The sequence below is a fragment of the Vipera ursinii genome, assembly GCF_947247035.1.
Source record: "Vipera ursinii genome assembly, chromosome: 1".
NCBI classification, from domain to species: Eukaryota; Metazoa; Chordata; class Lepidosauria; order Squamata; family Viperidae; genus Vipera; species Vipera ursinii.
The window spans coordinates 73,230,665-73,253,848 of record NC_139512.1 but is presented as its reverse complement, the minus strand read 5'-3'; the positions used below and the strand labels follow the sequence as shown (position 1 = coordinate 73,253,848).

The following is a 23,184-nucleotide window of genomic DNA, read 5'->3' as shown; positions in this document are numbered from 1 at the left end:
TTAACAGTGGTGGCAAGAAAGATCATAAAATGGGGCAAAACTCACCTAGCAACTCAGTATCAAAGTTTTGGAAATGAAGGAGAGGTCATGATGCAGTGACAGATCGGTACATACTCATCTTCCTGCTTAGATATTTTGGACTGCAGAGCGATAAGAGTTTTTGTTGGTTTTCATATGCTTTTATATGCACAATTAAGAGAAATATTTAACATAGATAAAAAGGTAATTGGAACTGAACAACATAAGGTACAATTGGAAAATCAATTATGTATAAATGATGAACATGTGATTGCACAATGTATAAGCATTTGTTGAGATTTGAAAAGAAGAGGAGCAACCAAAACACTGCTTAGTTATAATATACAGATGTATAAATGGGAGAGAAAGGGATAAAATTCATAATGTGTTATAAGAGAACTTTTATAAAATGATAAACTTGGTATACAACACCGTAGAAATTGTCAAGGATATACAACAGAAAGATACTTCAAACCAATTTTTGAAATGTGAAAAAACACAGAAACATTTTATCATGGAAGGTGCACTTGTGGAAATGATATAAAATTCTGGATTCACATACATACAGTGATCCAAAGAATTTTAAAACTAATATTGAGGAAAAAACAGAACTTTTTGTTATTGGGACTTTTGGATAGCCACTTAGAAAAGATGCGTGGAAGACTAATTTTATATATGGTAACAGCTGGGAGACTATTATACAACAAGTGTAGCGATGGAGGTACACGATTGTAAAGATGTCAGAAGGGGCAAATATGACAAAACTCATTGTCTGATCAGCGACAAAACAATTACTTTTTTAAAAGTACATTATGGGCTTTTTGTGGAAAAAAGAAAAAGTGAAGATATATGGATTTAATGACTGAAAAAGGGTTAAAAAGGGAACTAAAGGGGTTTCTGTAAAACTAAAGAGGGAGGAGGAATACACAAGTTTGTTTACTGCTGCTGAAAAGATCAGAAGCTGCTCCTATTTCTCCCCTCCCTTCCTCTTCCTCTTTCCCATCCCTTCCCTTTCTCATTTTACATTTTTTTCTCTTCCTTTTCCTTTCCTTCTCTTTCTTATTTTTTTCTTTAGCTTTATCTTTACTTATGGTTTTTTTAAATAAAAGTTTGTTTGTGTGTGTGTGTGTGTGTGTGTTTCTTCCTCAATCTCTGTCCTCTGCCAGAGGCTTAGGAGTCTTAGCTGTTCCTAACACTGCACTTTTCTGGACAGAGAATTTTGATGTTGTTCCTGGGATCTGTTGGAACTACTCTTCCAGCTTATGTTTCACAGCCCCAAAAGCTCTTATCATTTTTGTCTTGGGATATTTATTTATTTGTTTGTTTGTTTATTGGACTTTTATCCTACCTTTATTATTTTACAAGTAGCTCAAGGTACAAATATACCTAATAGTTCTTCCTCCTCCTATTTTCCCCACAACAACACTGTTACATGGGATGGGCTGAGAGAGAATGATGGCCCAGTCACCCAGCTAGCTTTCATGTTTAAGGTGGACTGGAACTCACTTTCTCCTGGTTTCTAGGCCAACACCTTAATCACTCCACCAAAATGGGTATGACGTATATGTTGCATAATTAGTGTACAGTTGAATGCTTTTATTTTGTCTTGTGCTAGAGACTTCATTGTATTTCCACTAACAAAGATATTTTTAGTGATGAGTTATTTTATCTTTAGATAGCTCATAGAATCTAATTTAGTGGTATTGTGGCATGTAGAGCCTGATTTTGCAAGTGGCTATTAATAACAGTTTAAGACTTTCAGCACCTCTTACAATAAAAGAGCTAAATGCTAATTATATGTCTTTTATACAAGCCCTTTGTTACAGTTACAGAACAGCAACTCTTGTCAAAGTTCTGTCAATTTTTCTCAGAATTAGGAAGAGCATTTTTTGCCTAAAGAAGATCACAGATATTTATTTAGTGTACGGCATATAGCAGGGGTCCCAAACCTGTGGGCCACGGCCACATAGGGCTGTGGCCTATTCACAATTGGGCCACGAGTGGCAGGTTGGCATGCGTGGGGGCACACACGTGCAGCCCCACTCATGCAAGTAGCACAGCCCCACTTGTGAGCAGCACCCTAAACTTTTCTTGTATGAGTGGAGCTGGGTGTGCACGCATGCCTGCCTGCTACTCATGCGGCCTGGTTCCCCTCTTCCCCCCCAGCCAGTCTGTCAAGTCGCCTGCTCCCAATGCTCCAAAAGTAAAGTGGCAAGACAGAAGCTGAGTGGGATGAGCGCACCCTACTCAGGTTCTCTGACTCACCAAGGTTGCCTGTGCAGGACACCCAATCCACTTTTGGAGTGTTGGGCAGCCTCAATGAGCCTGAAGGAGCATGAGACCACATCCCCAAAGACTTCTCAGCGCCACAAATGTTTGCAAATGGATGAAAGGCTTTGGGGGAGTGATCTTGCACTGCTTCAGGCCTTCCATTCCTTTGCAAAAGCTTTTGACATGGAGAAGCCTGAAGGAGCTGAGACCATGCCCCAAAAGCTTCTCATCTCTCTTGCGTGAATGGAGCTCTGCATGCACGTGTGCTGGCCCGCCACTCGCATGGCCCAGTTCCCCTTTCTCCCCCCCCAGCTAGATCGCCAAGGCGCAAGGATTGGGGACCACTTGCATACAGTGTGGGAAATCTACACATGCTAAACACAATGCAGTCTTGACAGCCTAGATTGCTAGTTCATTCTGTTCGGTGCTTGTGTATCTATCCTTGGTGCACCAGGGGAGGGCAAGTTAGCTTCACACCAATTAACTAGCAGCACTTCGGGCTCCTCCATTGGTCTTACCTCATCACCTTGCTTTGTGTTGCAGTGCTTCGTGTCCAGCCAGGTCCAGCACTGGTGTCCGCTTTCCACACACATGAACACAATGAGGTTTTTTACCTACCAAAGTGGTATCCATTTATCTACTCGCAAAAAATTGCTTGCTTTCAAACTGCTGGGTGGGCAGGAATTAGGGATCGGGCAATGGGAGCTCACTCTGTCTCATGGAGCTGGACTTGAATTGACAGAATGCAGATTAATTTTGGCAAGCAGTTCCAGCATCATTAACCTCTGTGCCACCATATTCCCCCACAAATGCTTTCCTTTGTATTTTTCTTAATTTTATCTTTTTATTTAGTGCTTTCATTTTTTTCTGTTTGTATTTTTTTCCTCTTTTTAATTTTTTAAAATGTATGTTTCAGGCAAATGAAAATAAATGGTTAGGGGTCTTAAAATATCAAATATGTTTCCTTTGAATAATAAATTTATATTTCTTATATCTTAAGATAAGGTCAATTCAACAAAAAAATTTATTTCATCTCAGCTGGCTACCTAAGAGCTGGATTTCAATTTCATTATGTTGGGAAGTATAAAATTGTAACATACGTACACATGTTATATAGGCTTGTCCCTCTATTGTTCCATTTTAATTTAATTTCCATAAATGTTTTATGTATACAGTTTATGAAATCATATGATTTAAAATCTGAATTTAATTTTGAAATAATGCACCAAAAATTTGGAATTTATCACCATCATACCTAGGTATCTAGCAAGCAATATAACATAAATGGTTATTCTCTTAACATGGAAAATAATAATGTGAATTTACAATTTTGGATTGAAGTCTTCACTCTGCTTATAAACTCTTTGTTAATTTGATTAATACTGTGTCCTAAGGTCCTTGTTTTGGGGACTTCTGGGGAAGAAATAAAGATGACTGTTCTGAAGATGACCACGGCAAAATTAAATGCTGATGAGTCAATCAGCTCTTTGTAATTTCTCTCTGGATAAGGAGAGGACTTGCAATCTCCCACAAGTATTTTGTATAGTTGCAAGGAGACTGCAAGATGGTGATCTCTGGCAGGTTTGGGTCAACAGTTTGATATTGTAAGCTTCCTATGAATGCTCATCAAAAGAAATTTTAAATACAATTTAAGGACTTTTTTTAATAAACAGCAAAAGGGCAATTAGTTTCAAACAGTCAAAATATCCAGATGGATTTGAAGTAAGATTTTGGAGTTAACCAGAAGAATTCTTCCATGGGGAAATGTTTTCGTTTTGAATTTGGTTAAAAAAAACATGAAAGGATGAGACTTGGAAGGTTGGACACTACAGAGAACCAGAAGGAACTAAAGATTGCAATTAAAGGACAAGAATATTTAAATACAATTTACCAATATATAATGGAGCAAAATATTTTAACATTGGACATATTAAAATATATTTTTGAATATGGACCCAAAAGTTGATTTTAAGAGTGTCTGCCTCTGCATCTTTTAAAACTGCATTTAAATATATTCTGGAAGAGAAACAAATTTTAGTGGGGAAGACCGAGGCTGATCCAAAAGTGGATTTCAAAATGACAGGCTACAAGAGTGATGTGGAAAGAAATGCTACATTGGACATCAAACAACAAGAACAACTCACTGATATCTTAATAATTAAAAGGGATATTCAGATAACAAACCAAGAGTGTGATGTGGATAATTTTCCTGTATTGGATTTGCAAAAGTGTCTTTTTATAGCTTTGAAGAATTTTGTGAGAAAGGATAAAGAAAAAAATGAAAGGAAATCAGATTCTAGGACATTATTTGAAGGGACTAAACACTGTTAAATGTAAAAGGAAGAAATATAAATTTAGTTTATTTGACCAAGGTTAAAAAAGAAAAGTTTTTGTCTTTGGTAACTTTTAATAAAGTTTTGCTGACCAGGCCCAAAGCAGCAAAGCTTTAAGAATTTGTTCATAGATAAGGGATGGGATATCGTATATGAGATGTTTTATTTTAAGAGAAGGTAATATGTTATTAAAATTGTTTATACTTCTTGGGATGAAGATGGAAATAGTTTGCTTATATTTTTTCTTTTTCTTGATCATTTTTTCCTTTCTATTTTTTCTTTTCTGCACTTTCTATTTTTCTTTTTATTGTTTTAGGTTTGTTGGTATTAGTTTTTATCTTTCTAATTGTAATTTTAATAATATTATTAAGAAAAATAAGATCAATGTTTAATTCTATATATAAAATAAGAGCTTTTAAATAGCTATAGGAGGTGACCAGTCTGATCCTGAGGGAGCAGTCAAACTGTGCTCCTGCAAGAGATCTAAGTCTAGCCAACCCTGAATGCCTCTCTTTTCTCCCGCTCAGTTGCCTTGACCGTTAGTTGGTTACATTCTTGTAGAGAACTTAAGCTTGCAATAAATCTTTATACTCATTTCTTTTTTGTTTAAAGCCATGTTACACACAAAATGATATGCCTTATAACATTGAACTGATTAGGGACCAGCGAGTAAGGAGAAAGACAAGTATTGGTAGCAATTAAAGAAATGAGAAATTGCATAAGTTATTAAAATACGAATTTGATCTATGGAAGACTAGCTCTGCAAGTTGCAGTTTACAGTGTTCAGTTTCATTATGCAGTAGCACACAGTGCTAATCATTATGTCCTTTATGGACAAATATATGTATGTGAACAACCGGTTCTCTGTGTGTATGCCACTTCCAGAAGTCCATTCTGGGCCTGGGCAACAAAAACGTAGCTACCAGTTCTGCTGAAATGGTGTGAACCGGCTGAATCCCACCACTGTGTGGCTTGCTGCATAAGCTGTAATTGCATAATATCAGGGCTTTTTTTCTCATAGAACACTCAGAACGGCGTTCCGGCACCTTTTTTTGCAAAAAAAAAAAAAAAGCAGCTCCCTCTATTGGCTTTCGAAAGCCTATTGCCAGGGGTAGGCAATCTTGGCTCTTTTTTATGATGCATGGACTTCAACTCCCAGAAATCCTGAGCCAGCCACACAGGGGAAAGAGAGAGGTTTCCAAGCTGAGCCATGCTGGCTCAGGAATTCTGGAAGTTGAAGTCTACGCGTCATAAAAGAGCCAAGGTTGCCTACCCTGCACTAGAGGAGGACATTAAAATTATTTACAAGGTTACTTCTTTAGGAACTAAACTTTTAGAATCTAAAACAGCTAATTCAAAAAAGCCAACAGGAAAGAACCTCACATTTTTCATCTGCTTCTGTCTTTTGGAAGGTATAATTAGATAACAAAATAATCTATTTCCTATGTTAACATCTCTGCAATGAAATCAATAAAGGTAACAGGAAAGAAATGAGAAACATTTTTCTCAATGTAATATGTCTAATTTAGCTGATGGTAGAAAAAATAGTATCTTTTGTACATATTCTATTACAACTAAACCACTTTAAATTAAATTCTTAAGAATGAAATATTCTTAATTTGGACTTTACTTTTACTGTTTGGACTGTTGTGTGTTTTGAAAAATAGATTATTTAGAATCTAGTTATATTGCACTTCAGTCTTTAAATAATTAACTTAGTATACACATAACAATATATGATGTTTTCCATGTTGAGCTTAAATCAATAACAACATTTATTAAAAAGGCTAAAATAATTTCTGGTGGTATTATCTATACATTAAAATGTTGTTTAGTCACAATCTTTCACTTTGCACGTTCTGGACAAGCAGTGGTCATGTATCCTAGCAAAAGATCTTACATATGTGCATAAGCGTAGTCAGTAGCATATGCCTTTTTAAAAATATCAAACATGCAAAGAAACAAAAATAAGTCCAAAATATCTGTATTACATCCAGAAATACCAACTTTGCAACCAATATTTCTTATCCATAACTATGGCACCCTAAGGATACCTGCATACATGCAAATGGTTCTCTGGGATCAGTAACACAGCAATGATTGCTTTTTCCTTCCAGTAACAGATTGCTGGGAAATACCAAACATGGCCTTGAGAATTCTAATGTTTGTTACAAACTTTTCTGGATGTGGTTGGAAAGAGGCCTAGAAATGCCAGCACAAATACATCACACTTGCTGAACGTGCACACGCAACTAATTACAATCTTCAATTATATGTGATATATCTAAAATGAGATGGGCTGTCTCAACTGCAACTTGCAAACCATTCCGTTTTGCGGCAGAACAATCCAGGACAAGCTGATCAGCAGAGCTTAGAGAGGACTCATTAACACAATTTTGGGGAAGGAAAGAAACAGAAGGACAGTTTAACATCTTCCAGTTGATGTTAGGTTATGTAACATCTTCTGGGAGTTGAAGTCCATGAGTCATAAAAGAGCTAAGGTTGCCTGAAAGCCAATAGGAATTGCTGCTGAGCGTGCCAAAAGACCTGGCCGGCAAACGTTGCACAGGCAAGTTGTCTGCAGTGAAGGCAGGAACTTTGCCTCCCTGCTGCCCAACTACACCATCTCAACTAGGTAAGTAAGATATTATTTGCAAATAGGATGGCAATAAACAATTTAGGCTGCATTTAGGCTTGTCAACCTTTTCAGAAATTGTACCACTTTTAGGACATGACAATATTCAAGCACCACCAGTGCTTAACAAGGTGTCAAAAACTTGATGACCAAAAAAAGGGTGGGGGGGTATTTTGGGTTTCATTGGTTAGGTTCATTTATTGTTATAGAAATGGCTAGTTTATAATATTATAGATAAGCAAAAAGTTGAGGTTCAATGTTAATGCTTCCTTCTACTCCTGTAACAGGAAGTCAGAAGTCAGTGCCTTTTCTTTTTCCCTTCTCCCCCTCCCTTTTCCCTTTTTCTCTCACCATTTGTCCACAAAAGCCCCCCCTCACTTACACTTTGCTCACAAAAGCCTCCAGTCGCTCTCAGTCACTCCTCCGTCTCTTTCAAAGGCACTTCATTCAGTCTCTCCCCCACTCACTCCGTCTCTTTCAAAGGCCTCTTGCTCACTCGCTCACTTACTGCCCCGTCGCTTCCAAATGTCATTTGCTCGTTCACTCACTTACTGCCCCGTCGCTTCCAAACACCATTTGCTCGTTCACACACTCACTTACTGCCCCGATGCTTCCAAACACAATTTGTTCATTCACTCACTCACTGCCCCATCGGTTCCAAATGCTTCCAAACGCCACTTGCTCGCTCACTCACTTACTGCATTTGGAAGCGCCGGGGCAGTAAGTGAATGAGTGCCAGTGCCAGAGGCCATCAGCTGTTTGGCGCCGGAGACCACTGCCACGAACACATATCTGGGTCGGTGTTCGGAGCAGCTCTGGGTGGGGGCTCAGCACGGGCCACAGAGTGGCAACTGCGGGGAAGGGAGTCCCCACAGCGGCTGTGGTGAGGGGAATCCCTGCGGCATGTGGCTCCAAGCCGCAGGGGCGGGGGTGCAAAGGACGGGCAGCAATGCTGTAGCAAGACACCGGCATCGCTCCCAGTGACAGCACCTCTGAGTTCCAGCACCTTTTTTTTAGAAAAAAAGCACTGCATATATACATGAAACTAAGCAAAAACCTAACAAACCAGTTTGTGACTTACAGCTGCATATGAACCAGGCCAGATTCTACTGATTGCTCTACACTATTCAACTAAATATTTTAACATTTGGTTTCAACTTTTAAATATATCTCATGGCATGTGGATCTGCTGGTCCAAGCATGTTTTTGTTGTTCATAACAGCAAAATCTCTAATACCTTTTTGCCTGCTTTTTGTTAACCCGGATTTTAATTATTTTTAACACATGGGAGAAGGTGATTTTATAAAATTAGATACCGGGATATTCTTTCTCCCTCCTCCACTTCCATTCAATTATACCTGATTCTTGGAGACCATCTGCAGTTTTCTTAGCAAGATTTTTCAGAAGTGATTTGCCATTGCCTCCTTTCTAGGGCTGAGAAAAAATGACTGACCCAAAAACACTTAGCTGATTTTGTGCCTAAAGCAGGACTGGAAGCCATAATCACCAGGTTTCTAGCTTGATGTTTTAACCATTACACTACACTGCCTCTCTACATGGATTTCAATAATATTTAGTAGTTTTAAACAAATTTGATGTGAATTTTCTGATATTTTTTATTGTTTTAATATTTTTCACGTATATAAATGATCTAAATTTTAACATACAGGTAATCCTCAGCTTATAATCAGTTGCTTAACTTCTGCTATCATGTGATCACTATTTGCAATATTGTCTGCTGGCTTCCCCAGAACTTCAATACGGAAGCTGACAGGGAAAGATGACAAGCTCCTGCCGCCTGTGAAAGGACTTCCTCTCCCCCCCTCCCCGTTTTTCTTCAGCTCAGCACCAGAGTCTGCCTTGCATAAAAGGGAACTTCAGTACTGGGCTGAAGCAAAGAAATTTGCATCCCAAAACTCCAAGCTTTTTTTCCAGTTTTCTACCTTTCAGAAACATTGCTAGCAAACATAATGTTTCTGAGCAGTAGAAAGGCTCTTTCCAGCCTTTCTGCCATTCAGAAATAACAATCTCTCAGCAGGCAGCTCTTTGACTCATCTGCTTAATGACCCACATGGCTGTTTAGCACCCAAAAATGGGAAGGCTGAGATTGTGGTCATTGATCAAGGCAGTCACGTGGGCACCTCACTTAATGACTGCAATGACTTATGACCAAAATTCAGAGCCCAATTGTGGCTGTAACTCGAGTACTGAACTGTATAAGTGCTACTTCGATATAAATCACTAAGAATAAAATTAATTAGCATGTTTACCATTCAAGGGAACCAAATTGTTTATCAGCTTAAAATATTTTCATACATTAGAATTTTTACATTATTTATCAGAATGTAACAATGTAGCAAACTAATTGAACTAACCAGTGGAGTAGAAACGCTTGAATATAATAAGGCCATTGTCATCTATCCAGACATGTCCAACCCTTGGTCACTCCATGGATCAGCACTGTCGATGCTCCTCTTTCACACATCACCACCTGTATTATGGAATGCATAATATAGAGCTACCTTGGTACTTGTCGGTAATTGGCTCTGGGAGGTGTGAGAAGTACTAAAAATGACAAGTACCAAACCATGTGACTTAATATGTGACCCTTTGTTTTGGCCAGAAAGGGTAGCGAGTCACAAGGCAGCCGACACCGATAAGTTCTAGCTTGTGCCAAACAAGCTACCAAAGCAAGTATCAAATAAACATTTGGGGACAACATTCTTATATTAAAATGCATCAACTACCAAATTCAATGAGTTTGAAAGTCGTCGAATACCAAGGTATGACTGTAGTTGTTTCCAGTACCACAATTCAAATCTATCTGCCTTTTCCAAAGTTCAGGTTTTGCAGCCATAAGTAGTAATCGGATAAATTATTGTGTTGACTAATCTGCACTTGCTTGGGAGACTGATATCTTTATTCTTCTAGATATTATTCATGTTGGACATTGAAGTCCTTCCAAGTGCTATACGCTCTTTGATCTTAGGGCTGCAGTCGATTTTAGAGCCCAGGAAGTTGAATTCCATTACGGTTTTGATAGGCTCTTTGTCGATCTGCACTCTGCCCTGTGTTCTCTGCACTCATTATTATCTTGATGTTAAAGTGCTATCCTATTTTTTTGCTTTCATGAACATAATGCCATAATGTGCAAAAACATGGTTTGCTGTTAGCTACGTGGCCTCATAAGGACAATCTCACATTTCTCATTTCTAATTTACTATTAGTATACTGTACAAGATAATTCATTTATAAAAATAAATAGAAAAGTTCAAAATTTCAGATTGGAAGCACCAGTTATGAAGAATCCCTCATCCCTCATGGAGGTTTTCCTGAACCATTCTTATCCTATGATAGCTGTTGCCAATAATGTATATAAACGGCTTTGCTTGATTTTCAGTTGCATCATTTCACTGATTTGACATAAGTCTCAATTACTTTATGTATAAATATATAACATAACATAAATATATACACAGAAACCACAGTGGTTTTTAATTCTGAGTTAGCATCTAAAAATGGTGTATCCAAGCAAAATAAGGAATGAAAAATGATTACAGGTAGCGCACAACTTACAACCATTCATTTAGTGACTGTTAGATGTTATAATGGCACTGAAAAATTGACTTATGATCATTTTTCACACTTATAACAATTGCAGCATCCGCATGGTCATGTGATCAAAATTCAGATGCTTGGCAACTGGCATATTTTTATGACGGTTGCAGCGTCCCGGGATCATGTGATCCTTTTGCAACCTTCTGACAAGTAAAGTCAAAAGCCAGATTCACTTAACAACCATGTTACTAACTTAACAACTGCAGTGATTCACTTAACAACAGCGATTCTGTGGCAAGAAAGGTTGTAAAATGGGAAAAACTCACTTAACTACTATCTTGATTAGCAACAGAAATTTTGGGCTCAATTGTCATAAATTGAGGACTATCTGTAAATGTAAAAACTATATAATGGATAAAAATATCTGGATGCTTTCTGCTGCTTGAAGATTTTAGTGTAAACTTCTCTCTGATGTATATCTTACGTTTCATTTTAATATAAGTATTGAGTTATATTAGTTGGTTTTATGTGTAATTTGGAATGTAAAAACTAAGCCTAAATAATAATTTCTGCAAATGTTGGCAGCATCTTTTTGTAATGGATAAAATACTCATTTCAGCTTATGTAAGCACTGAATAGAGTGCTTCTTATTTTAAGATTTCTGTAATTTTCAGTTACTATGTTAGCTACCACACAATTTACCTTATTTTCAGGAAATAATTTAGGTCATTTTGAAATGTAATCTTATCTTTCATGGAGTTAGTACATTTGTTTAATTTTTCTGTCTTTTGCAGATTCTAAATAGTCTGTTAGTTATTAAGCCAAGAAACTATGTGTATCTTTTTCAGATGGAACATCCCATGAAAGTTTAACAAAGCAGCATAAATAATTAGCATACTGCAATGGATTAGCATTTAGTCTTTGCAAAGAGTTGTAAAGCATTGTAATTTATTTCACTTATTTGAAAATAATTGTCATTGATTTATTAATAATTCAGTGACAAATTAATACAATACACAAATTCATTTCCACTAAATACTATTTTGTAACATTTTCCCCAGAATATATTTTACCATTAAAGCCTTTTTTGCAGGTTGTTTTATAAAAAGAAAACAGATCAATCACTGTCATGCTTGTAGTCTTCTAATTAATGACTGAGGAAGCTGTGTGATTGGGTTTAGAACTGGAACAATGTAGTCTGGGCTTTTGGGGGGGTGGGGGGTTAAACTTGGAGCATTTAACTATTGATAACTAATTATTCTTACTACTCAGTTTTTAGACATGATATTGGGGTGTTTTTTTAATCTTATCTGCAAATCTATTGAAAACTTAAAATAAAACTATATTGAAGTATTTGAACCCTGAGGTGCTTTACTAACATTTTGCCAGGAAACTTATTTCTTTTGATTTCTTATATTTCTCTTTATTACTTTCTTGCTAGTGAGTGACAGTTGCTTCAGGAACCTTGCAGAAGATCGCAGTGGGATAAACCTTAAAGACCTCATCCAGGATCCTTCCTTGTGAGTATTTATTTCCAAGTGTGAATAACAGATTTCTAATTAATGAACACATATATTAAGCCTATGTAGAACACTCAAAAAGTTGATTTTTCAAAGTGAAACACCCTTTTCAAAGCGCTTTAATAGTCATTTCTTATGAAAAACGTGTGCTACTGCTTTGATGAAGGTCCTTAATTGTGTGTGCTTTTGTATGCATAGACAGCTCTTCCAACAGAACAGCTTAATAGCCTGAAGTAGTATTGTATGCACATACTTATGCAGACAGCTGAGTGAGCCTTCTGAAGTATGTGGCTAATTTGAATGCTTTAATGAGACATTTTATTGATGGTAACACATTCCTCAAAGCAACTTTTTAAAAATATTTGAATAATACATATTTATACAAAAGAACATACATGCATGGGTACATGTATACATGTAAAAATAACTCATCATCTCCTATCCAAATCGCAGTAGAACTTTCAGAATATGAAACATCATCAAAAATTTCCAGAGTTAACTTTAAGTAAGGCAATTTTTCATTCTGGTTCTAGCTTCGCACAGTATGAACCTGGGAGCCAAGAATGATGTCTGAACCAGTATGTTTCATGTTCAATAATGATGGCATGGAATGCCTCATAGAAACTTCAGATTCTTTACAAGGCATCATAGAGCTAAAACAGTATGAACACTTTAGCTGATATTTGAGTCTTAAGTCATCAAAAATATTTGTAATGTTAAGATTCTAGGAGACAAAAACTTGGATATTACTATATGATAGTAAGCAGTAAATAGATCACAGAAAGAACTAGAGTGGGAGGTACCAAGGAGAGCAATTAGCAGAATGCATACCACCTGGCTATTCAGACACGATTTTCAGTGAAATCTTGGCAAACATTTCTTATTCTAGTTTATTATGAGATTCCATACATAATTTGTAAAAGCTGTAAAAATATACCTTCCACTAGAAGCTATTTTCAGAGATTAAAGTAATGCATTTTTCTTGTATCATTCATTTCTCCTCCACATCTTCCTTTTCTTTTCTTGGATGTTGTACAGGAGCATTGCCTTATTTACATTTCTTTTGTAATACATATATTCTTAGTTAATCCTGAGTTAGGTTGTAATTAAGCAGGTTAGTCAGAAATCCAGTTTTGCTAAAATGTAATGGGAATTGAACAGCCATGACTGTTACTCTGTTTCTCTGCTTATAATATTAAGACCTTGTTTATAGTCAAAATATTATGTAAGGTAAAATCATATTGCTGATAATTGGTTTTTGGCTGATGGAAGATGGCAATTTACGGTTGACTGGAGCAGAAGTAAGAAGGAACAAGCCTTTCAGTCTGAGACATCTCTGGTGAAAAATATTTTAACAGTGATAGTGGTTACAGAGAAGTGGGAGTTCTTCAAGAAGGTAGTCAACAAAACAGGAAAGCCAAGAACTAATGTTTTTATATGGAGAATTGATCAGCCTTGTTTTGATCCTTAACTATACTTTACTTATGAAGAAATTTAATGAGGCTCACATAATAGAATATTGCATTCCAAGTACCTTTGTCATAATAAACATAATTATTTTGAAAGTGTATCAGAAACAAATAGGAACCCCACATAATTGGCTCATTGGAACTGTGAATCTTTTGTTGCCTGTTAATGAAAGACTAACTAGGACTAACTTTGGACCATTTACATTTAATGGAAATTGTTCACAGAAAGTTCATTTTTCAGTAATGTAAATATGATTTGGCTAGGATTTATGATGTTAGAACTTGATAGAGATAAAATAACAACAACAACAACAATCATCATCATCATCCGTGGTTGTTCCACAGATTAATTCTTCTGTCAGGAAATTTTTCCTTAGTTCTAGGTTGCTTCTCTCTTTGGTTAGTTTCCATCTGTTGCTTCTTGTCTTGCCTTCAGGTGCTTTGGAGAATAGCTTGACTCCCTCTTCTTTGTGGCAACCCCTGAGATATTGGATCACTGCTATCATGTCACCCCTTCTCTTAATTAAACTAGACATACCCAATTCCAGCAACCATTCCTTATATGTTTTAGCCTCCAGTCCTCTAATCATCTTTGTTGCTCTTCTCTGTACTCTTTCTAGAGTCTCAACATCTTTTTTACATCGTGGTGATCAAAACTGGATGCAGTATTCCAATGGTGGCCTTACCAAGGCATGCTAAAGTAGTATTAACACTTCATGTGATCTTGATTCTGTCCCTCTGTTAATGCAGCCTAGCACTGTGTTGGCTTTTTTGGCAGCTGCAGCACACTGCTGGTTCATATTTAAGTGACTGTCCACTAGGACTCTGAGATCCCACTCACAATTACTACTATTGAGCAAGGTACCTGTGCACTTGGTTTTCCTTGCCTCATTGTAGAACTTTACTTTTTTCACCATTGAATTTCATTTTGTTAGATAGTGCCCAATGTTCAAGTCTGTCAAGATCCTTCTGTATCTTAAGCCTATCTTCTGGAGTGTTGACTATTCCTGCCAGCTTGGTGTCATCTGCAAATTTTATGAGTTCCCCATCTATCCCCTCATCCAAATCATTGATGAAGATGTTGAAGAGCACTGGGCCCAAAAGAGAGCCGTGAGACACCCCGCTACACACTTCCCTCCATGTAGATGCAGTTCCATTTATACAATGTCTTATCAGTTTATCCCTATAACTTGGGCAAAAAATGTTCTTATTATCATCTGTCACATAACACCCAACTTAAAGTGAGATTAGCTTCAAATTAGCTTCATCACTAGATTCATGTTTAGCTGGAAGTAAACACCATTGGCACAAGAAACACAGTTCCATGATTACTAACCTAATGGTTTATCACAGCTGCAATTACAGTTTCTTGAGAATTCATAGTATTTCTAATGGGTTTGCTTTGTTTCCACTTTAAATGGTGCATTATTTATTTCCTATTAATTGGTTAATAAGTTCTCAGCTGTGCTTTGTGACCACAAAATTGATATAGAAGAGTATAAAAATATCACAGAACATTTTAGTGTCCTCTGTCTTCAATTTTTCTTCTGAACAGATGGAGAAAGAAAAGGAGAAGGGGTGAGGGAAAGACTGGGAAAAATTATGTTCTTTAATGAAAGGCAATCCAGGTCAAGCAGTCTATTAAGACTGAGAAGTGTACAAACCATCTGTGTCAGGACATAGATATCTTAGTATTTTCATCAGTAGACACAGGAGACCCAAGTCAGCAAGAAGAAAAATTTTGAGCATGGGATTTCCTGATTGAGATTTTCTCTGAGAAATTCTGTGATATGTTGCTTCAACTTGAGTGCCTCTCTAGTTACCTTTTTAATATCCTCTTGTAATTCTTAAGCTCTGGCTGGAGGATTTAGCTAGCGTTTGACCAGGTGGAAGAGTCTGGTTTGATAAATAATCCAGATATGGGAAGTGAGAAGTGGTGGGAGATATACTGAGCAACATATATAAATGTATCATTAACTTCCTACTCCTTTATCTGTCCTAATCCTAGATGCTATTGTTCATTGGCAGCTGCATTCTAGTTGATGGCCTAGAAAATATTAGCATCTAAACATTGACTTTCTCGAGAAAAGCCTTGGATTAAGTCTGACTGGTAAGAGCAGTGCCCTAAAAGAGAATCATCCCTTTGAAGGAATTGCTCAGAAATAAGACCGCTGGCATATTTGTTATAACGTGTTTTCCAATAAGGATGCTTCCACGGGATAGGCATGATGGGTCTGAGGCCAGCCAATATTTGGATAAAGATAGAGGGGCAGGAGTGGTAGTAGTAGTAATAAGGTTGTTATTACTGTCATTGTCTACATATTCAGTTGATGGAGGTGAGTGCAGTGTTTTTGAAAAAGAGTGTATTTCTGTAGATAGACAGTCTGTAGAGTAATAATTGCCCATGGTCTGACAGGAAGAGGAAAGCATGGCCTAAATCAGAAGTAAATATGATAGGAGAACAAAGACTGGTCATTTTAATAGAAAAAAAGCATTGAACTATTACAGTGTTCTCTTGCTACACATGCAAACAATTTCTATTGCCAGATCCTAAATTTTAAGGTTATATTAAATGTTAGTAAATAATAAACACTGTTCATTTTGAACTTGATTCAGGGTTGGAAAGCCTGTTTTCAATATGCTACTGCTGGACAGCGATATGCATGGAACTGAAAATATGCTATTTATGAACGAAATAAATTGCTCTGTAATTTCTGTTGCTCCGTTCCATTCTAGCTGATTTCCAGTATCCAATTTCTGTTCTGACTTTTGCCATTATGAAATCAGAAGCAAATCTAGAATATCATGGCTAGATATAGCAAACAGTAGAATGCTGAGGTTGCTGAGATCTGGTATAACACAGATGGCAGCAGGGAGGGAAGGAAGAAAGTCTGATTTTTTGCTGCCATCCAGTGGTTGCTGGAAGGGAAGCATTACGTTCTTTCAACACCCACCCCAATATTTAAAGAAAGATGTACTTTATAGACTTCCTGCCAAAAATAGGATTATACTTTCTATCTGAAAAGAAAGAAAGCACACATATACACAAATTTCAACCTGGCTGTCATCCATCCTAAATATAAATTATACTTATCATCAGAGTACTCTGTAGTGTACATAACAAAAGTTAGAGTCATGTGCTCACTTTAACACTTGAAGTGCTGCAGAAGAACTGCAGTAAATCATCAAATCAAAAACTTCACAAATGTTTTTGCATCACTAACAACTTATCAGAATATCAGATTAGAAGGGAACTTAGAAATCATTTAATCCAACTCTATACCTAATACAGGTGTCTACTAATAGCTTTCTTATCAGGCCTTTGTTTAAACAACTCTGCTTTACAACAGTGCATATCAGAATTAAGTTCTGTTAAACTTGTAAGTTTATCAATAGATTTTTTTTTACATTTTTAAATAGATGCTGAAGTTACCAAATCCATAGAAAAGGCTGCAAGAAAATGTGCAAGGGTGAACAGCGGAATAATCAAATATTCCAAGAGCTAACCAACCTTACTGTCTGCTTTTCTAATACACTTAAAGTTAAACATTCAGGAACTGGAGACCATCAACATCACTGGGCATGTATGTTTGTGTGGCATGGAGTTGTAAGAATGGGGGAGCCACAGGAGGGACAATGAATAAATTGCATTGCAATTCGGATTGTATAAGGAGTGTATTAAATCACGACACAGATCTTACACACTAGTGATACTTAGATTTCAAGAAACAATTAGGTGTTCCATGCGATATCAGCCAGTGTGGATTTCTTTGATGACATGATCCAGGAATTCATTGCAGTATGACTTGCTTCAGTGAGCAAGTGACTGCCACAGAGTTCAAGTCAGTAAATTAACATTACCCCTCACCATTGGCCGTACCCGGACATTGACAACTGTCTTCAGATTTTTCAAAAGGAGCATATTTTATTCCTGCATTCTATAAGGTCTTTCTATTTACTTCTTTGTACTTTTACAAAGTTTGATGCCCTGGAATCTGTTTAAAGTCTATAGGAGATATTCTTGCAGTTCCAATGTGTTTTAAGAATGCTGCCTTACTTTAGAGACAAGCTGAATGCCAGAGTTTTAATTTTATTAAAACTATTTAATTAATTTCTGCTGAATGTTAATTTTTCCCCCTAAGCGGATCTGACCTCACTGGTACTTAGAGACCATTTTAAGTCAACTTAACTAATTAGGATGTGAAGTTGCTGGGTTTTCTTAAGTATATTTGGAATTTATTTTTTTAAGTAATTTAAGCCTAATTACTAATCCTACAACTCTTTATTAAAAAATTTTAAGTCAGAATGTGCATTGGCTCTGTCTTTCTATTATAGTTTATATATACTTTTTCCAGGCCTTCAGCATGGTCAGGTTGAACACACTAGCCTTTACAATATTGTTGGGGTGTTGTAAAAATAACCTTTTATATCAGTATATGTGCTTCTCTGCTGCTCTCTTTATTCCTATATTCCTATATTCATCCGACTGTAAAGAAATATCCTGGTAGAGAGTACAAAGCTTATCTGCTGCTTCTTTTGTGTGACAAGGATTCTGATAGGTTACTCAATCTTATGTGTCTCTTTGTTTACTTGTGATTGAACAACTGTGTTAATTTTGTTGATTGTGGCTATCATCTTTCTTATTTTTTATGTTATTGTATTTTATACTTAGCTTTTACTATACCTATAGATTTTAAATATGTTTGTGTGTACAGTATGTAATATACATATTTAATGTAAATTGTATCTTCTGGCTATTAGGCTGTAATTAATATTAATCTTACTCTTAAAACCTGGACATGGACAGATTGCTTTCTGTAATCTAAAGAAGCAAGGAACTACTTGTCAGCCTTTTTCCATGAAAACTCAGGGAAGTCCAGCAAGGGGAAGCTCATGTTAAAGAAAATAAATTGTTCTATCAAGTCAGCACTCAGGTGTGACCAATGGTGTGTGACTACATTACCTGTGCTACAGAAGACTTTATTGCTTGGGATGCTGATTGGGAGACAGAAGACCTACTGTGAGATAACCATCACCAGATCTAACTACCTGTTAGTACTGGTTACTTAAAACTGGATTGAGTCTGTCCCTTGACCATCACCTGGCTCGAAACAGAGTGTTCCACATTACTTTCACGTTACAAACCTTTCTTCTCCCAGGCAGTAGACCAAGCATTTTCCCCTTGATTTGAGGTTAGTGGTTATAAGCTAGCCAAGGAAATTTCCTGTCAGAATTGTAAAATGGGGCAGAACTCACTTAAGCAATGTTTTGCTTATCAACATAAGTTTTGGACTCAGTTGTGCTCCTTGAGAGTTAGCCATGTTGGAGGAGTTTCTGGACAATCATCTGAAGGAAGATTTGTATACCTTTCTCAATCCTCAATGTCTGCACCAATGTTTTTCATCTCAAAGAAAGATGATTCTTTGAGGACCGTGCATAACTATAAACTATACGCTGTAATAAGGTTCATTATTCATAATTTCTTATTGAAGAGTATTGGTTTGTCTTTGAAAGGCAAGCATTTGAGTTGGACTTGAGCAATCTCAATTTGGTCAGAATGAAAGAAGGCCACAAATATTTAACAGCCATTGTTTTCAGGAACGGCAAATTTAAATAAACAGTAATGTTTGTTTTTTTGATTGACTAATTATGTCAGGGTCTTCTGTAGATTCGTGAATCAAATATTTGCTAATATTTTGAAAAAATAGGTAGTGGTGCGCTTGGGTGATATACTATTTTTTTTTCTCAGAAGACTCGTCTTTGCATAAGGCTCACATCAGAAATGTTTTGAAACTACTTTGCACATACAGTCACTTTACTGAGTGGAAAAATGTGTGTTTGATCGTCTACAGTTGGACTATTTAGGGCACAAGACTTTTCAGTAGGAATACAAGTACATCCTGCAAAAGTACAATTCATACTCTCAGGGCACGCACCTAAAAATATGAATGATAACCAGCATTTTCTGGACTTTGTCAGTTTCTATAGAGAATTCTTCCCTAATTTGTTCGGTCAAATTCAGATAGTCTACCTACAACCAAGAAGCATTTCGAGGCTCAAAAATGCTTTTCTTTTCCCAGCCAGTACCAAGTCATCTGAATCTCTCTTATGGCGTTGTGTGCAAAGGGATGCCTTTTCTGCTTCAAGCATCAAAAGAGAGAAGGAATGATCTCCTGCCTTATGCCTTATACATTTTATTTCAGATGATTGCTTCCAGCTGAAAGAAATTATATTTTCAATAAGGGGTTATTTGCTATAAAAGCAGCTTTCCAGCAGTGACAAATTTTTTGGAGGGAGCAATCCACTCAGTGTGGTACACACACCTCACAAGTATTTGGAGTGTTTACAGAAAGCAGAAATCCTCACATCAGATCAGATGGGATAATTTTTTATTCTTATTCAGTTTCTAAACCACATATATTCCTGGCTTACAAAACAGACTACCAGATGCACATCACTAAATCTGAATATGATCTTCCATTTTCATTCCTCTGTAGTCTGTACTACAATCCTGAAACTAAGCATCTATACTAAGCAACGAGACAAATATAACATTCTTGCTGCAGTTAACATATAAATATAGAGCTAGCTCAGTATGTATGGTTTATTAAATGTAATACAAATATATTGGGTTGCAAAGATAATTTAGTGTTCAAGATTTATTTCATTCCAATATGAATCATTTTCCAGAATTGTTGAATTTTATATCATTACCATTATATAATTACCACCAAATAAATGTGAAAAAATGATCCAATGTGCTCATTACTTTTCCAATGTGATTAAGAAAATGAATTATTCATTTTGGAAATCAAAAGTGGAGTAATGTGCCAGTAATGTGCCAATAATAAAACATCTTGTACTGATCTTCTAGAAATATAATTTTCTAAATGAACTTCATATTCTTCCATTGAAATTCCCATTGTTGCATCTCTACTATAGCACTGTGTTAAAATTCTTCATTTAATCATAGTATCAAACCTTTGATCTTTTCTGACTCTCAGGCACAGTTCACTAATAGTTTATATTTATATATATTTATACCTTTTATATTATGACATTTTTAGATTCTGTCAAATGTTTCAATATTCTTTTTCTGCAATTCTTTAAATGCTATCCCACTTATTGTAAGGTCCTGAAAGCAATCAGGTAGACTGAACCATTGTGAAATAAGAGTCTTAAAAGATTGCTGTATTTTAATCCCATCATGTCTGTCATTGGACTAAGCCTGTCCCTGTAAAACTGGACAGACACTTCCTTTCCCCCCCCACCAGCAGTTTAGTATAAGTGGATTTTATTACTGATATTACAGAAGTATAGTGTTACAGAACCATTTTTGTGATAATGTATGCCAAAATGGTGCATCGAGGTCCTTGCAACAACTCAAAAAAAACAATGCATTGTTGTTAAGTACAGGTTCTTAGTCAGTCATGTCTTTGTGGCTCTCAGTTTACATCCAAATTTTGAAAGCCCTCTTTCAGACATTTAGTTGTATTTATCATTATCACATCTTTAACAATAAATGCAAAATCAAATAAAATGAATCCATTATTAGAACAATATCTGTGTTGCTATGTCAAAGAATTTGACTGAATTGTTGCCTGTGACACAGTTTGCTTATAACAACCCAACATATTTCTCTACAGGCATTTCTCCCTTATAGGCAGCTTGTGAGTTCAATCCCTGCATCTTGCTGCTCAGAATTTCAGCATCCACTGTTCCCTGTGTCTCGGATTTTTTATAAGAGAGACAGGGTATTTAGGTCCTCTTAATAGAGCAATTAGATTTGGCCAAGAAAAGTGGATTCAATGTAGCTTTGTGTTAGTTTTTTGTTTTCTTCCCACTCATTTGTAAAGCTTAACTCAAAGTTTCCTGGTCTCTACCCCAGGACACAGCAAATTAATATTCCATGGACTTTTATCTGTAATTGCCTATGTCAGTGAAGAATCTTCTGGAATTTCATAATAGGAGGAGACGTTGGAAGGGCTATTCTGAATTTTTTTTTATTTTAATTCCATTTATATCCCGCCCTTCTCCGAAGACTCAGGGCAGCTTACAAGCTTAGCAGTAGCCTTCATTCTATGTATATGCCTGCTTATTAGGGCTTTCGCCTGCCCCCCAAGCAGCATTATTACAAAGTCAGCTTAATTGCCCCCAACAATCTGGGTCCTCATTTTACCTACCTCGGAAGGATGGAAGGCTGAGTCAACCTTGAGCCTGGTGGGATGCGAACCTGCACTAATTGCAGGCAGCTGGTGTTACTTAAGGAGGCATTAGCCCACTGTTCCACCAAGGCTCTTTTAGTACTCTCCTGGAGATGTTGCAGGAGAAAGCAACAGATGTCCATGTTACACCCCTTACACACTAGTGTGGTTTACTATGACTGCCCCTCCCCACCATCTGTTCCTGCCTTCCACTCTAAACAGTGAGTCTCAGAACAAAGGATATGGCAACTGACACCAAGAGTGCAACATGGCAGAAAAGAGATTCCTTTCTTCCTGCCATGTTAGAGACCATGGTGCCACTTGCCTTGCAACAAGATGAGAGGGGAAACTTTCCAATTCTGATTCTGCACAGCCAAACTTGCCCTTTGACTTTGAGAGTGCTAAGAGGATGGTGTAGTGAATCTCTAGCTGTTGCCTGTAATTATTTCTCCGGACTGTGTAGGAAGGGCAAATGATTCTGATCTGGGGGAAGTGGTGGAGAGCAGTATTATCAAATGCAAATAGTAATGGGGGCCGTTAAACCACATATCAGGATTGCTATGAGCTACATTTTGACTTTGAAAACCACACAATTTGTTTCTACTATATAAACATGACAATCAGGAACTAAGTATAGCTGAAACATAAAAAAAGAAATACTATGAAAGTGACTATTTTCAATATTTATGTGATGTGTGTGTGTGTGCACGCTCACAAACACACACACATACACAGTATAACACACACAAGTACTTATGCACATAGATAAGTGTCTGTGTGTATGTTTCCCTCCATTCCCTAGCTTCCACCCAGCTTACCATCAAATTGCAAACCATTTCCTCACTTCCTACTGCCATTTATCACACCTGTACACAATTAGCTCTAATTTCTGAGATCTCACATTTGCAAATAAATAAATAAAAGATTTTGTCATGAATGAAGGTGAATATACGTGTCCCAGGATAATGTTGCAGGGTCCAATCTGGGTCAGTCATCAGAACCAGAGGCTTCAGATTGGGTCGCTGAAAAAGATTTTGTGAGGCTTTTCCCAGATTAAATACAAATCTGTGTAGCACAATGTAAGTATATGAGTAAGGTGCAAATACATGTAATAGTGACATACTAAAATATTTACATATTGCATATCTAGTTAAATTATAAAAACTAGAATGTAAA

At 36.7% G+C, this 23,184-nt stretch overlaps 1 protein-coding gene across 9 annotated transcripts in view; it reads left to right on the top strand.

Moving 5' to 3' along the window:
• GPHN (gephyrin) overlaps nt 1–23,184 on the top strand; it is a 245,136-nt gene that overhangs the window by 21,913 nt on the left and 200,039 nt on the right. For all 9 annotated transcript variants that reach the window (XM_083349020.1, XM_083349019.1, XM_083349018.1 and 6 more), the window contains exon 2: nt 12,257–12,335. In XM_083349020.1, the coding sequence (XP_083205146.1) occupies nt 12,257–12,335 (79 nt within the window). The remainder of the gene's footprint in view (nt 1–12,256; nt 12,336–23,184) is intronic.